The following is a 14,509-nucleotide window of genomic DNA, read 5'->3' on the forward strand; positions in this document are numbered from 1 at the left end:
TGAACTTTTTCTTGTTTGAAGATGTTGCATTTGATGGTTTATGTTTCCATTGTCCTAACCCCTAGATTCTCTAAGGGGAACTATGCGTCAGAGTAAAAGAAGTGAGAGCACAGACAGTCTTGGGGGCTTGTCTCCCGCTGAAGTCACAGCAATCCAGTGCAAGAACATCCCTGACTATCTCAATGACAGAACTATTCTGGAGAACCACTTTAGCAAAATTGCTAAAGTACAGCGCATCTTTACCAGGCGCAGCAAGAAGCTTGCAGTGGTGCATTTTTTTGATCATGTGAGTACTTCTGACTTGCCATTCACTACTGCAGATTTGACTTTTGTTGCCTTTGAACTGCTTAAAAGTGACAGATTCTTCAGTTTTTTGCTTTCTAGAACATAGAGAAAGCACTCAAATTTTATCTCTTGTCATGGAGAGCCTTGGATAGCACTGGGATTATAGGCATGTGATCCAGCTCTGTTTATTTCATAACCTGGAATCTTGAGAGGCTTGAGGTGCCAGTGCTCTAGGAAAGCTCTGAGTGTTGCAACAGGCTAGCCCTCGAGAGGCTTGGGAGTGGCTCTGTAGCCACACAGCACTTTTTCAAACTTGAGTTTTCTGGTTTTGTTTTTCTTTAATTGATCATAGTACATGAACACCGTAAATATTCCAATAATACAAAGAAAATGTGAAATCTCTTGTAATCCTGTCCTCCAGAAACAACTGGTGGGTTTGTACCAACTCTCAACATTTTTGTAGTCCATGGGTTGTAGGTTACATGCACAGATGCATTGCTCATGTTATGCAGCTTTATATGTTTATTATTTTTTCTAAATATTCTTATGGAAAAAATAATGTTCTGTAAGTTTTTTTTTTTTTTTTTTTTGGTGGGAAGGGAGTACTGGGGATCAAACCCAGGCACTTTACCACTGAGCTACATCCTTAGCCCTTTTTTTATTTTCATTTTGAGACAGGGTCTTGCTAAGTTGCTGAGGATCTCGAGAAGTTGCTGAGACTGGCCTCAAACTTGTGATCCTCCTGCTTTAGCCTCCCAGGTTGCTGGGATTAAAAGTGTATGCCACCATGCATGACTTTATAAAAATTTATAAAGTAGAAAGCATGTTTTCATAGCTTTTAATTTTATTTACTTTATATATATGTTTATATATATATTTTAACAATTTTTTTTTAGTTGTAGATGGACACAACACCTTTATTTTGTTTATTTACTTTTATGTGGTGCAGAGGACCAAATTCAGTGTGTCACACATGGTAGGCACCATTGAGCTATAACCCCAGCCCCTATATATTTATTTTTAATTAGTTAATTGTTTTGGTACCTGGGATTGAATCCAGGGGTGCTTAACCACTGAGCCATTTCCCCAATCCTTTTTATTTTTTGAGACAGGGTTTTACTAAATTGTTTAGGGTCTCACTAAGTTGCTGAGGCTGGCTTTAAACTTGTGATTCTTCTACCACAGCCTCCTGAGCTGCCTGGATTACAAGTGTATGTGCCTAGCTCTATATTTGTTTATTTTAAGAGGTAGGGTTTTGCTGTGGCTACACCGGCCTTGAACTCCTGAGTTCAAGAGAGAAATACTTTTACCTCAGTTTCCCAAATAGTTGGGACTACAGATGCAACATTGGGCCCTTCCAATCTTTAGTATTTCCCCAAATCAATAATCAGTCTCTATTACTCCCTCCTCTCTTTTGTTTTGGTGGGGGGAATACTGGGGATCAAACCCAGAGACGCTTAACCACTCAGCTACATCCTTAGCCCTTTTTTTAAATTTTTTTAAAAATATTTTTAAAATTTTTAAAAAAATTTTTTTTAGTTGTAGTTGGACACAATATCTTTATTTTATTTATTGTTATGTGGTGCTGAGGATCGAACTTAGCGCCTCGTTCATGCTAGGCGAGTGCTCTACTGCTGAGCCACAATCCCAGCCCCTTTAATGTTCATTTTGAGACAGGGTCTTGCTAAGTTGCTGAAACTGGCCTCAAACTTGTGATCCTCCTGCTTTAGCCTCCCAGGTTGTTGGGATTAAAAGTGTATGCCCCATGCCTGACTTTATAAGAATTTATAAAGAAGAAAATAAAGAAGAAAGCATGTTTTCATAACTTTTAATTTTATTTGCTTGTTTATATATATATATATATATATATATATATATATATATATATATATGTATAAAATGGGATTCTATGGTGCATGGCATTTTATCCTGTTTATTTGCTTAGTGTTTGTCCTTTGTTTAAATTCCTAAGAGTGTAATTAAAAAAAAAATTTTTTTTTTGTAGTTGTAGATGGTCAGCATGCCTTTACTTTATTTACTTATTTTTTTATGTGGTGCTGAGGATTGAATCCAGTGCTTCACATGTGCTAGGCCAGTGCTCTGCCACTGAGCTACAGCCCTAGCCCCTGTGTAATTTTCATGCGAAAATATTCACAGTTTTAGGGGTTTTGCTATTTATTTTATTATTAAAATAATTCAGTATTATTAATTATGTTCACAGTGATGTGCAACCAGACAACTATTTCCAGAATTTTTTCATTATTGTAAAACAGAAACTGTAACCATTAAGCAGTAAGTTCCCATACTGTTCCTGGTAACCTGGTCTATTCCCTAGTAACCTCTAGGCTAACTTCTATCACTAAGAATTCACCTACTAGATATCTCATGTATGTGGAGTCATGTCTTTTTGTGTGATTTATGTCAGCATTCATTGTAGCATGTATCAGAATTTGATTCCTTTTATGGGTGAATAGGATGGACCACCTTTGTTAATAAAATACTCTGTTGATGAACATTTTGGCTTGCTTCTGCCTTTTGGCTATTGTGGATAATACTGCTCTGAGTATTGTTATGTAAGTATAGGTTTGAGTCCTTGCTTTCATTTTTTGGGGGTGTACACCTTGGGAGTAGACTTGCTGGATCACATGGTAATCCTCATTTTAAAAAAGTTCTGGGCTGGGGTTGTGGCTCAGTGGTAAAGTGCTTGCCTGGCATGTGTGAGGAGGTACTGGTAAGAATTGTGTCCATCTAAACCTAAAAAATATTTTAAAACAAATTATGTTTTGCCTGTGTAATAAACATTAAGGTTTTTATTACATGATGTTTTTATTACATAATGGACATAAAAATACATTGCCATTTTAATAATTTTATTGATATGGATGAAGCTGATTCCCCATGCACCCCCCCCATGCCTCCCATGTCTGCTGTTATTCAAGACTGACCTCTTACCTAATGTGGTGCATATTTTTCTAGATATTGTATACGTATACAATGTGTAGTTAGTTTTGTGTGTGTGGTTTTGTTTTTCTTTTTTTTTTTTTTTGATATCAGGGATTGAACCCAGGAGCACTTCACTGCTGAGCTACATCCCTAGCCCTTTTTATACTTTATTTAGAGACAGGGTCTTGCAAAGTTGCTTAGGGCCTTGCTAAATTGCTGATTGGCTTTGAACTCTCGATCTTCCTGCCTCAGCCTCCCAAATCACTGGGATTACAGGTGTGTGTGTGTTTTATGATAAATGGTATCACATGTGTATCATCTTGTAGTTGATATTCCTTTTGTGCTTGAGTGTGACTTGGCAATCTTTTTGTTTCTGTGTATGAAACCAGCTGGTGAGATTCATCATACCAAATGCCAGAGGCCAAGTTCATGTGTTATTTCAAAAAGGAGAAGTTCACATACATGCCTGTGTGATAGGTAAGGGACATGAGGGCTATGGCAGCCACAGCTGGAGACAGAAATGCAGGCAGAACATGTGGTAGGCGGAGGCACTGTTGGCTCCTTTTCATCTTTGAGTGATCTCATTCTGTATTGAAGTCTTAAGCCTAATGTTCTCTGGTCTCCTGCTGTCCTCATAATTCTATTACTGGACGATTTTTCAGGCATCTGCAGCCCTGGCAAGGAAGAAGGGGAAAAGTTTACATAAGGATGTGGCTATCTTTTGGCACAAGAAGAAAATAAGTGAGTTTTCAGTTATTCTTTTCATGGTCTGATGCTCTGTGCAAGTTCTTTGACCTGTGAATGTTAGTCCTTTCCCCATCACTGGTGGGGAGGCTGGCTCTGAGGGGATCCTCATGTCTCATAGTTGTTTTTTTGGGATCTTTCCTAACCTCTTGTGACAATTATAAAAATATTGCTTTCTCAAAAAAGAATCTAAGTCCAGTGTCAGGAGACCTGAGATGGCATAAACTCTGATCTGACTTCTGTGTCCTCAGGTCCCAATAAGAAACCCTTTTCCCTGAAGGAGAAGAAACCTGGTGACAGTGAAGCCAGCCAGGGAACAGAGGATGCACCCTTTCAGCACTCCCCTCTTGGCAAACCCACGGTGAGGCCTGCAGCTGGAGGCCTGAATAAAAGGTGGGATTGGTCTTTTCTGCTGATCACATTGAAGGACAGATGGGGATAGTGTCATCTAATGACATCTGAGTAGTGGCTGAGGGACCAGGGGGATGGAAAAAAATGAGCTAGTTGCCAGGCTGGGGTTGTAGCTCAGTGTAGAGTGCTTGCCTGGCATGTGTGAGGTACTGCGCTCAGTTCTCAGCACTGTATATAAATAAAAGAATAAAATAAAGGCCCATCAACAACTAAAAAATATATTTTTAAAAAAGAGCTAGTTGCCAGCAGCTTCTGGGACTGGAAAACAGGGGTCCTTCTGAAGACCATCCCCCGCCCTGCCACCCCTACCAACCAGCATGAGCAGTGAGGAGGCTCTGGGATAGCAGATCTTTGCAGGGTTGGGTCCCAGCTGAGACTGGAGAATGAGTTTTCTACATCTGGAACTTGTCATCTGCAGGGCTGCTTCTGTCTCATCCTGTTCTCATAGACAAGGAGCTGAGAAGACCCTCTTTTGGGGAGGGCCTTATTTTCCATCTAGGCATTTTCTCTGGGAGAATCTCATCACAAAGCTGTTGTAATCTGCCTGGTCTGGTCCTCTTGGCCCCAGCTGTGGAGACCCTGTGGGTTATTTCCTACTCAGGAGGCTACTCACTTAGGTGGCAGAGCTTCTGTCTGCACAAAAGGGTGCCTACCCCATGAGGCTCATGGAGTACAGTGCCCTGAGCTGGTCACCATCTCTATGCTTGTCATGTCCCATAAGGTTACCTGTAGTCCCTCCTGAAATGCTAATGCATCTCAGTAATTTTCCCCATTAAGACATCTGACTGTAATAATTGAATTCTTTTTTTAAAAAAATATTTTGGTTTTAGTTGTAGTTGGACACAATACCTTTATTTTATTTATTTATTTATTTTTATGTGGTGCTGAGGATCAAATCCAGTGCCATGGACATGCTAGGCGAGCTCTCTACCACTGAGCCACAACCCCAGCCCCAATAATTGCATTCTTAATAAGGATGGGTTCAGCCTCTGTACAACTTCTTATAGGTTTCATTTATTGCAGTAAAGTGGATGCTCACTCCCTGGGCAGCTGTGGATTGGTGTGAGCGTGGTTGCTTTTCCATCACATGGCTGCCCTGTCTGTATGGGGAACTCTTTCCCAGGGCCCCTCCTCTGGGTTTGTGTTCTGAGAGAGCTGGCTGGCTCCTGTCCTATTTACAACGGGGCCTGCTTTGACAAGTCTCTGCCTTAACCTTTCTTTTATTTTGGCTAGTGCATTGTTTTCCTCATTTTATTTATGTATTAATTTTTTCATTTTGTGGTACTAGGGATTGAACTTTGGGCCTCACTCATGCTAAGCAAGTGCTCTACCACTGAGCTAAGTCTCCAACCTTTTTTCTATTCTTTTTTTTTTTTTTTGAGAAAGGGTCTCACTATATTGTCTAGGCTGTCCTTGAACTTGTGATCCTCTAGCTGGGATTATAGGTGTGTCCACCGCTGTGCCAGATTCACTTTCCATTTCATGATTGCAGTTTAATTGCTGGCTTGATTTTGATTTATCTTTTCTCACTCAACCAGTCTTACACTGTCTTTGGCATTCAAGTTTAGAAAATGTTGAAAAACAGATAGAAAATGGGGAAGCTGAGACCCTTTCTGTTTAGTGTGTCCTTCAACAGAAATAAAGTTGGGTATTACAGCATGTAGGCAGAGTATTTCCTTATGGCATTAAAGGTGTGATTTTTTTCCAGAATGAATTTAATTGCTTTGAGATAGAAGTCCAGAAATATTTATCTTAACTGTTTAAATTAGTTCATTTCATCTTTTAAAAACATGAAATATTTCAAAAATTATTTAGAAACTAGTAAATAATTATATTACTTTTTGTGTGTAACCAACTTTTTTTCCCCATTGAGATGAGCTCTTGCTACATTGCTCAGACTTGTCTCAAACTCCTGGGCTCAAGTGATTCTCCTGCCTGCCTTCCAAGTAGGTAGGACTACTGGTGTGTACCACCATGCCTGCCTTACTTGCTCCTTCTTTTTATGTGGTACTGGGGATTGAACCCAGGGGACGCTATCACAGAGCTACATTGCCAGCCCTTTTAATTTTTTATTTTGAGACAGGGTCTTGTGAAGTTGCTGAGGCTGGTCTTGAACTTTGTATCCTCCTGCCTCTGTCTCCTGACTTGCTGGGATTACAGGCATGTGCCACTGTGCCTGGCCTTGCTTCTTTTTCATTAAGAAAAGAAAACTTTTCTCATTACCAGTTTTATCAAGGCTTATCTCATTTTAATGCTTTCTCAGTTTTAGAGGACCCAAAAATCTTGACAGGTTCAGATATGGAAATGTTACAAGGACCCTTAATGTATTTTTCCCTATAGCTCTCCCGTGAAGAAGCCAAGTCTTCTGAAGGCTCACCAGTTTGAGGGAGACCCATTTGACTCTGGGTCTGAGGGCTCCGAGGGCCTTGGGCCATCCGTGTCATCCCTTAGTACTCTGATAGGTACTGTTGCTGAGACATCTGAGGAGAAGTACCGCCTGCTTGACCAAAGAGACCGAATCATGCGGCAAGGTATGTGTATTGTGGCACAGGTTCCAGAGTCCATGGAAAGGTTATGGTGAGGTGGCTTCCCAGTAGGGAAGTGTCCCTTTCCACGGGCTCAACTGCCATTGAGTCTCTGGGTCTCTGATGTGCCACATCTGCCTGTTATTGTTTACCAGTCTTCCTGGGGTTGAGTGCTGTGTGTGTACCTATGTAGATGAATGTGTTTGCAGACATATGCATGAAATAGTGATGAGAAGGTGGTGTCCCAAGGGTTGAGGTGAAGGGGAGTGCTTGGTTTTGGACGTATTCCCACCCGTGGAATGTTGAGCTGTGTAAATGTGTCACCTTCAAAGTATTGATTAATGTGAAAGAGATACAGTGACCAAACATGTAAATATACATACTCTTTGCAATTTTTCTTCTTAAATTTCAGTTTTTAGGAGTTTCCTTTTTTTTTTTTCTTTAATTTTATTTCTTTTTTTGGGACTGGAGGATTGAACCCAGGGGCACACTTTAGTAAACATCCTACACCATGATTGTTTATCACTGAAGTCACCATAAGAATTACAGAACCCTGGACTGGGATTGTGGCTTAGTGGTAGAGTGCTTTGCCTAGCACATGTGAGGCACTGGGTTTGACCCTCGGCACCACATAAAAATAAATAAATAAAATACAGTTATTTAAAAAATAAAATAAATTAAAAAAATAAAGGTGTCCATCTACAACAACAACAAAAATAGAAAAAAAAAAAAAGAATTCTAGAACACTGGTGGTACATCTAGCTTTGAGTGAGAGGATGCCCATTTGTAGTCTGCAGTGAAGTTCTGTGGACTGTTGGAGAGACCTGGCCCTGGTGGTCTTTTTGATCCTTGATGTCTACTGTCTGAAAGGGTAGGCCATGTAAGTTCCTTCATCTGATGGGTTATAAAAATATTTCTTTCCTTTGTAATTTGTGTTTCTTTCTTTTTTCAATTTTTGTCTTTTGTTACTATGAAAATACACTTCTGTGGGTTCCCAGTAACCAACATGTTACCTCTTACTTGACATCACTTAGCTCGGGTGAAGAGGACTGATCTGGACAAAGCCAGGACTTTTGTTGGGACATGCCCTGACATGTGTCCTGAGAAGGAGCGGTACATGCGGGAGACCCGGAGTCAGCTTAGCATTTTCGAAGTGGTCCCAGGCACTGACCAGGTGGGACTCTGGTCTCCCCTCTTATCAGGGGTTGGAGTGGGGGTGTGCTGGGCAGGGTGGGGAAGGCCTGTTCTTTGTGGTTTCTGTACATGTGGATATTTGATTTGAATGTTTGCTTTTTTTGGATGGTGATGGGCATTTGTGCTATTAATAGTTATATTAAGCTATTTTCATACTGACATGTTGGCTAAGTAGTTTTTGTATAATGCAACTAAACCACATCATATTTAATGCAATAAAGTATAGATGTAGGATTTTTTTTTTTAAAGAAAGATAACAAAATTTATTAAAGAAAGGAGGGGAGACACTCTCAAGGGAGAGAGTGGTTCGTCTTGGAAAGGGGATCTACCTTGATGTGGGTTTTTAAAATCTAGATTAGAATTTTATTTTTTTCCCATTTTTACAGTTTTTTTTTTTTTGGGGGGGGGGGAGTCCCTGGGGATTGAACTCTGGAGCATTCAACCACTGAGCCACATCTCCAGCCCTTTTTTGTATTTAGAGACAGGGCCTCACTGAATTGCTTAGCACCCTGCCTTTGCTGTGGCTGGCTTTGAACTTGTGATCCTCCTGCCTCAGCCTCCTGAGCCACCATGCCTTTTTAGTCTTATTCCTTCCCTGGATGATCTAGATTCAATTTGTATCTTTTCATGAACAGTTCCATGTATTATGAGGATTTCTTCATAAGCATTTCTTTTTAAAAAATTTTTATTCTAATCAGTTACACATTCATAAGTGTTTTCTAAATGAGGCATATATGTCTTTATGTAGCTCTGTCAAAACTTTCCATTTTTTGCAGTCAGTAGATAGACTGTTTTTAATTTTTCAGTTCAAATAATAATATTATTTGGCATCTTGTTTGCAGTGCTTCTATGATATTTTGATTATTTTCTTCAGCTACATCCTATGCATTAAATTACTGCATCAGAGAGTCTGACCCTTCCTGAACTGTGTTAGCACATATTCCCCAGAAATCTGCACCAGTCTAGATTCTTTTGCTCTTCAGGTTTTTAAAATTTTAATTAAAAAATAATTTTTAAGAGGGTGGGGGATATAGCTTACAGGTACATCTGGATTCATTCTCTAGTCCCACACACACAAAAAAATCTTGGCCCTGAAACTCTCGAGTTGTGTGGCTTTGTCAACCATTTTGAACCTCAGTTCATCTTTATTTTTTGGATAAGGGGTTGAATCCAGGGGTTCATTTTAAAAGTGTATTCTTAGGCATGGATCTTGTGTGAGTGCATGCATGATTTCCCCCTTGATTAAAGGAACAACTGTGGCAGTAGGTGGCCCCAGCACCTGCCACTCAAATAACCTGTCCCTGTTCTGTGTTCCCAGGTGGACCATGCAGCGGCCGTGAAGGAATATAGCCGGTCTTCAGCTGATCAGGAGGAGCCTCTGCCACATGAGCTACGACCATCTGCAGTGCTCAGCAGGACCATGGACTACTTGGTGACTCAGATCATGGACCAGAAGGAAGGCAGCCTGCGGGACTGGTATGACTTCGTGTGGAACCGCACACGGGGCATACGGAAGGTATCAGCTACCTCTGTTCAGGAGACTAGGAAATGCATGTATATTCCAAAGGCATACTGGGAGCACTTTTCATTTTACTACTAGGGATTGAACCCGGGACACTTAACCACTGAGCTACATCTCCAACCCCCCTCCCCCTTTTGTGTGTGTGTGGTTCTGGGGTTGAACCTAGGGCCCTGTGCATGTAAGGCAAACACTCTACTAACTGAGTTATATCCCCAGCCTACTCCAGCTCTTTTTATTTTGTATCTTGAGACGGGGTCTCACTAAGTTGCATAGGGTCTCACTAAGTTTCTGAGGCTGGCTTTGAACTTGTGATTCTCCTACCTCAGCCTCCCAAGTCACTGGGATTACAGGCATCTGCCATAGTGCCTGAATTACTCAAATATCTTAATCTAAAACAAAAATATACTTTTATTTAAACTGTTATAAAATCCTCTTAAAATGTGCTTGATGGGCTTGGTTTCAAGTTGAAAAGTAAGCAATTCAGTGGTGATAAGCATGGATTTTTCTCATAGTTGATTCTTTGCCAGGGGAGTGTGTGTGGAGCATGTTCAGGTGTAATGCATGTGTGTGTATAACCCTTCCCCCCCGTGGCCAGGACATCACACAGCAGCATCTCTGTGACCCCCCGACGGTGTCCCTGATAGAGAAGTGCACCCGGTTTCACATCCACTGTGCTCACTCCATGTGTGAGGAGCCCATGTCCTCCTTTGATGCCAAGATCAACAATGAGAACATGACCAAGTGCCTACAGAGTCTAAAAGAGATGTACCAAGATCTGAGGAACAAAGGCATCTTCTGTGCCAGTGAGGCTGAGTTCCAGGGGTACAACGTTCTGCTCAATCTCAACAAGGGGGACATCCTGAGGTGAGTTTCCAGATTCACAAGATGGCCTATGATATGTGAAAAGGCAAGATTTAGCTTGCAAAAGAGCCTTTAAGATTGCAGTAGCTGACAGTGCTGAGCTCTCTCTGCTAGGGAACACTAGGTGATAGCAGGACGCCCTAGTCTGAGCTGTCTGCTGCTGAGCTAAGCTGGGAGCAGAGTAACAGGGGTATGCACTGTACCCGCACATCTCACTCAGACCCTCATGTTCACTCCAGAGCACGTTTCTCTTCAATGAGAGAAAATGAGGGTGAAGGCCTCCTGATCATACAGGTAGTGAGCCAGGACAGGGAAGCCCACATTCTATCAGAGTTGTTAGCAATTTGCTGTTTCTAGGTAGTTTTGTCAAAGGTCTAAGAAAGAGAAAGGAAAACACTGTGAAACAAAATGGTAAGTATCAATGTTAAAAATGGAAGAATTTTAAGCCAACTATGTTGGCACATACCTGTAATCTCAGCAGCTCTAGCTTGGGAGGCTGAGACAGGAGGATTGCAGGTTCAAAGCCAGCCTGAGCAACAGGGAGGTGCTAAGCAACTCAGTGAAACCCTGTCTCTATGAAGTACAAAAATAGGGCTAATAATGTGGCTCAATGGTTGAGTGGCCCTGAGTTTTATCCCCAGTACCCCACCCCACCCTCCAAAAAGAAGGAATTTTAAACCCTGGTTTGATATGTAAGTAGACCTTTATCTGGTAAATATGCCTGAGTCTCTGGGCCAAGTTTGTGAGTTGGTAAACTGAATTCAGTGCTGGCTTTTGTCCTTTAGTTCCAAGGTTCTTATATTTATGGTGAAAAATTTTTTTAGCTTATTTATGGTGAAATTTTTTTTTTTTAGCTTAGTATTTTCTCCAAGAACTTTGTTGTAGAACATCTAGATGTGTGATTGGTTATGTTTTAAAATTAAGCCTGGCAGATAAGCTGGCTATGTAAAATGGCTGTGCTTTTTTTTTTTTTAATGTCTTTTTATATATGACAATCATTTGTTTCTATCTTAAATAGTTCAAATTGATTTTTTTTTTTTTTTTAAAAATAACAAACTTTGTCATTATACTGCTGGCATTCAGTCAGCATTATTTTTTTGGTACCAGGGATTGAACTCAGGGGCACTCTTGCCCACTGAACCACATCCCGAGTCCTATTTTGTACTTTATTTACAGACAGATTCTCACTGAGTTGCTTAGCGCCTCTCCATTGCTGAGGCTGGCTTTGAACTCATGATTCTCCTGCCTCAGTCTCTCGAGCTGCTGGGATTATAGGCAGGTGCCAATGCACCTGGCCAGTCGGGATTACTTTAAGATAACTTTTTGATGATTACTAAATTATTGCTTGAATCAGTGTATTTTATCCTTTTAAAGAAAACCCTTATTGATCTAAGTTCAGAGTGGTAGCTCTGAAATCAGAAAACTGAATTCAGAGGCACACGTCACCACAGGACACTCTTTCTCAGTATTGTTGAAATCTAGTTATTTATCAAATCTATCTTTCTAGAAATGTTGTTTAATTAAAAACAATGCTCTGAACATTTTGTCTCCCTAACAGAGAAGTGCAGCAATTTCACCCTGATGTTAGAAACTCCCCCGAGGTGGACTTCGCTGTCCGGGCTTTTGCTGCACTGAACAGTAATAATTTTGTGAGATTTTTCAAACTGGTCCAGTCAGCTTCCTATCTGAATGCGTGTCTTTTACACTGTTATTTCAATCAGGTGAGTAAAATAACTGCTTGTAGCACAAGAAGGAAGAGATTGTTACTTGGGGTGCTGAAGCATCTCTTGATGTGGAGCTCTTCCAAGTGGGTTATAGCCCCTCTCCTGGAAACTGTGCAGTCTGTGAGGGATTTGTGATGGCCCCTTGACTTGGGATTGGCACTGTTGATCGCTGCCAGGAGAAGTGTGCAGTGCAGATGCTCACTGTGGCTCAGATAAGAGAAATCTTGAGCATGGCAGCCAGGTTCAGCCTTGTCAACATTCATGCAGACAGAAACGAAAAAGCAGAGATCCCATATTACTTGCACAAAATCTCTAATTTTGAAATTCTCAGCATTATTAATCCAAATTTTGGGGGTGAGGCTGGTCAAGTGGGGTTGACTGTTGCCTTTGTCTAACTGGCTTCTTTATTTGAGACTGCCTTCCCTTTCAGATCCGCAAGGACGCTCTCCGGGCTCTCAACATTGCATATACTGTGAGCACACAGCGGTCTACCGTCTTTCCCCTGGATGGTGTGGTGCGCATGCTGCTTTTCAGAGACTGCGAAGAGGCCACAGACTTCCTCAACTATCATGGCCTCACTGTTTCTGATGGGTAAGGGCTGAAGCTGGAACTGTGGGCTTTGCTCCCATTCCCTTTTTCTAGAGAAGGCATGTTCCACTTGCTGCTTTCCTGATATGGAGCTGGGAGGTACTCCCAAAGTCACATGCTGTTTGTGGGCAGACTGGTTTCAGACCAAGTTCTTTGTGACTCTAAAAATCAATGCTTTTCATGAGTTACCAAAGAATCCAAAGATAAAATTTAAGAATCTTCCTATTCTGTTCCTTTAAGATAGCCTTTGCTGACCTGTGAGTGACCACTGCCCACTTCTGATAGTTGAGATGGTTGAGATAGAGGTAGCAATAGGCCAGGCTGATGTGTTTTCCTCTACCTTCCAGTCAGTATTTTGAGACCATGATGAAATTTCCAAACCCTCTCCTAGCAGTTGGCATCATTATACTCAGTGGGGTTTCTCCAGCCCCTTCCTCCTTTAGCTCTTTTCTCCAGAGCTGTCTTTCAGGAGATGAGCAGCCTCTTTTCTTGAGACAGAGCCATGTGTTGTCCCACGTGTGGTTGTTAACATGCTAGGCCATGTGGTTATGGAGGCTGACACTAGAGGTTACTGTGGTCTGTGCCTTCCTCTCATCTGCATATGGCCTACGGGACACAGGACAAGGTTTGGGTTTCTAGCATTACAGCTAGATTTGGGAAGATGAAGCTGCCATCTTCCCTGAGTGACACCTTTCTATGGGCTCTCCGTGGTCTGGGTAGCTGTGTGGAGCTGAACAGGTCTGCATTCCTGGAACCAGAGGGATTATCCAAGGCCAGGAAGTCAGTGTTTATTACCAGGAAGCTGACAGTGTCAGTTGGTGAAGTTGTGAATGGAGGGCCATTGCCCCCAGTTCCTCGTCACACACCCGTGTGCAGCTTCAACTCCCAGAACAAGTACGTCGGGGAGAGCCTGGCCACAGAGCTACCCGTCAACGCTCAGAGACCTAGCTTGGATACATCGGGTGAGTGAAGCTGCCCTGCATTTTCCTCAAAGCCTCTCCATGCCCAGAAGCATCTATCTTACTCTGGGGCCTGGAGGTGTACCTTTCCATACAGTTCTGAAGTCCTTCTCTGGGCACCCTGACACCACAGTGCTGTTTTGCACATGAAGCAATATGCCCTCAGGGGTCCCATGGGTGTTTTCAGGGAGGGCAGTCCTTTAGGTCCGTGTGACTGTCCCTGCATGGAGATGACTGCATCTGGTGCTGTTGGTGTGCATCTGCAGTAACATGTTTTCCTGTGTCCTTTCTTCCAGGTGATGGGAGAGAAGAATGTGAGGCAGAACTGGATGTGCCATCACAGGGTCTCCTTCCGCACCCTCTTCCAGTCCCCGCACCCTCACCTGTATCTCTGCCTCATGTCCCTCCACCACCCCCATCTGTGGCACCCAGTCTCTGCCAGCTCTCCATGCAGCCTGAGGTGCTGCCTCCAAAGCCTGCACCTGTGTACTCTGATGCGGTAGGGAATCTTCTGGGTCAGGGCTCTGAGAAGTCCATTGTGCACAAATGTATTTGGCCCCCACTACCCTGTGTTGGGGTACTGTGTTGCCTGGTCTCAAAGGAGAGGAGCCAAGTAGAGTGGAGGGTAGTATCTGCCCATGTTCATGACCTCATGGGGCAGAACTGAGCCTAACTCCCCAGGCTAACTTCAGAGCCCCTCTTTTCTTCTTAGTAGTCAGAGCAGTACTTCAGTGCTCACTACTAGAGCGTCAG

The 14,509-nt window shown here is 42.2% G+C and overlaps 1 protein-coding gene across 3 annotated transcripts in view; it reads left to right on the forward strand.

Annotated features, from left to right (window-relative positions):
* The window catches only part of Mcm3ap (minichromosome maintenance complex component 3 associated protein), a 43,228-nt gene that overhangs the window by 2,640 nt on the left and 26,079 nt on the right, over window positions 1–14,509 (forward strand). For all 3 annotated transcript variants that reach the window (XM_076867207.2, XM_076867208.2, XM_076867205.2), the window contains exons 3-13: window positions 66–286; window positions 3,891–3,969; window positions 4,224–4,365; window positions 6,724–6,914; window positions 7,943–8,082; window positions 9,421–9,618; window positions 10,220–10,488; window positions 12,044–12,206; window positions 12,640–12,800; window positions 13,518–13,759; window positions 14,053–14,255. In XM_076867207.2, coding sequence (XP_076723322.2) covers window positions 66–286; window positions 3,891–3,969; window positions 4,224–4,365; window positions 6,724–6,914; window positions 7,943–8,082; window positions 9,421–9,618; window positions 10,220–10,488; window positions 12,044–12,206; window positions 12,640–12,800; window positions 13,518–13,759; window positions 14,053–14,255 — 2,009 coding nt within the window. The remainder of the gene's footprint in view (window positions 1–65; window positions 287–3,890; window positions 3,970–4,223; window positions 4,366–6,723; window positions 6,915–7,942; window positions 8,083–9,420; window positions 9,619–10,219; window positions 10,489–12,043; window positions 12,207–12,639; window positions 12,801–13,517; window positions 13,760–14,052; window positions 14,256–14,509) is intronic.

This window comes from Callospermophilus lateralis, chromosome 10, assembly GCF_048772815.1.
Source record: "Callospermophilus lateralis isolate mCalLat2 chromosome 10, mCalLat2.hap1, whole genome shotgun sequence".
Classification (NCBI taxonomy): domain Eukaryota; kingdom Metazoa; phylum Chordata; class Mammalia; order Rodentia; family Sciuridae; genus Callospermophilus; species Callospermophilus lateralis.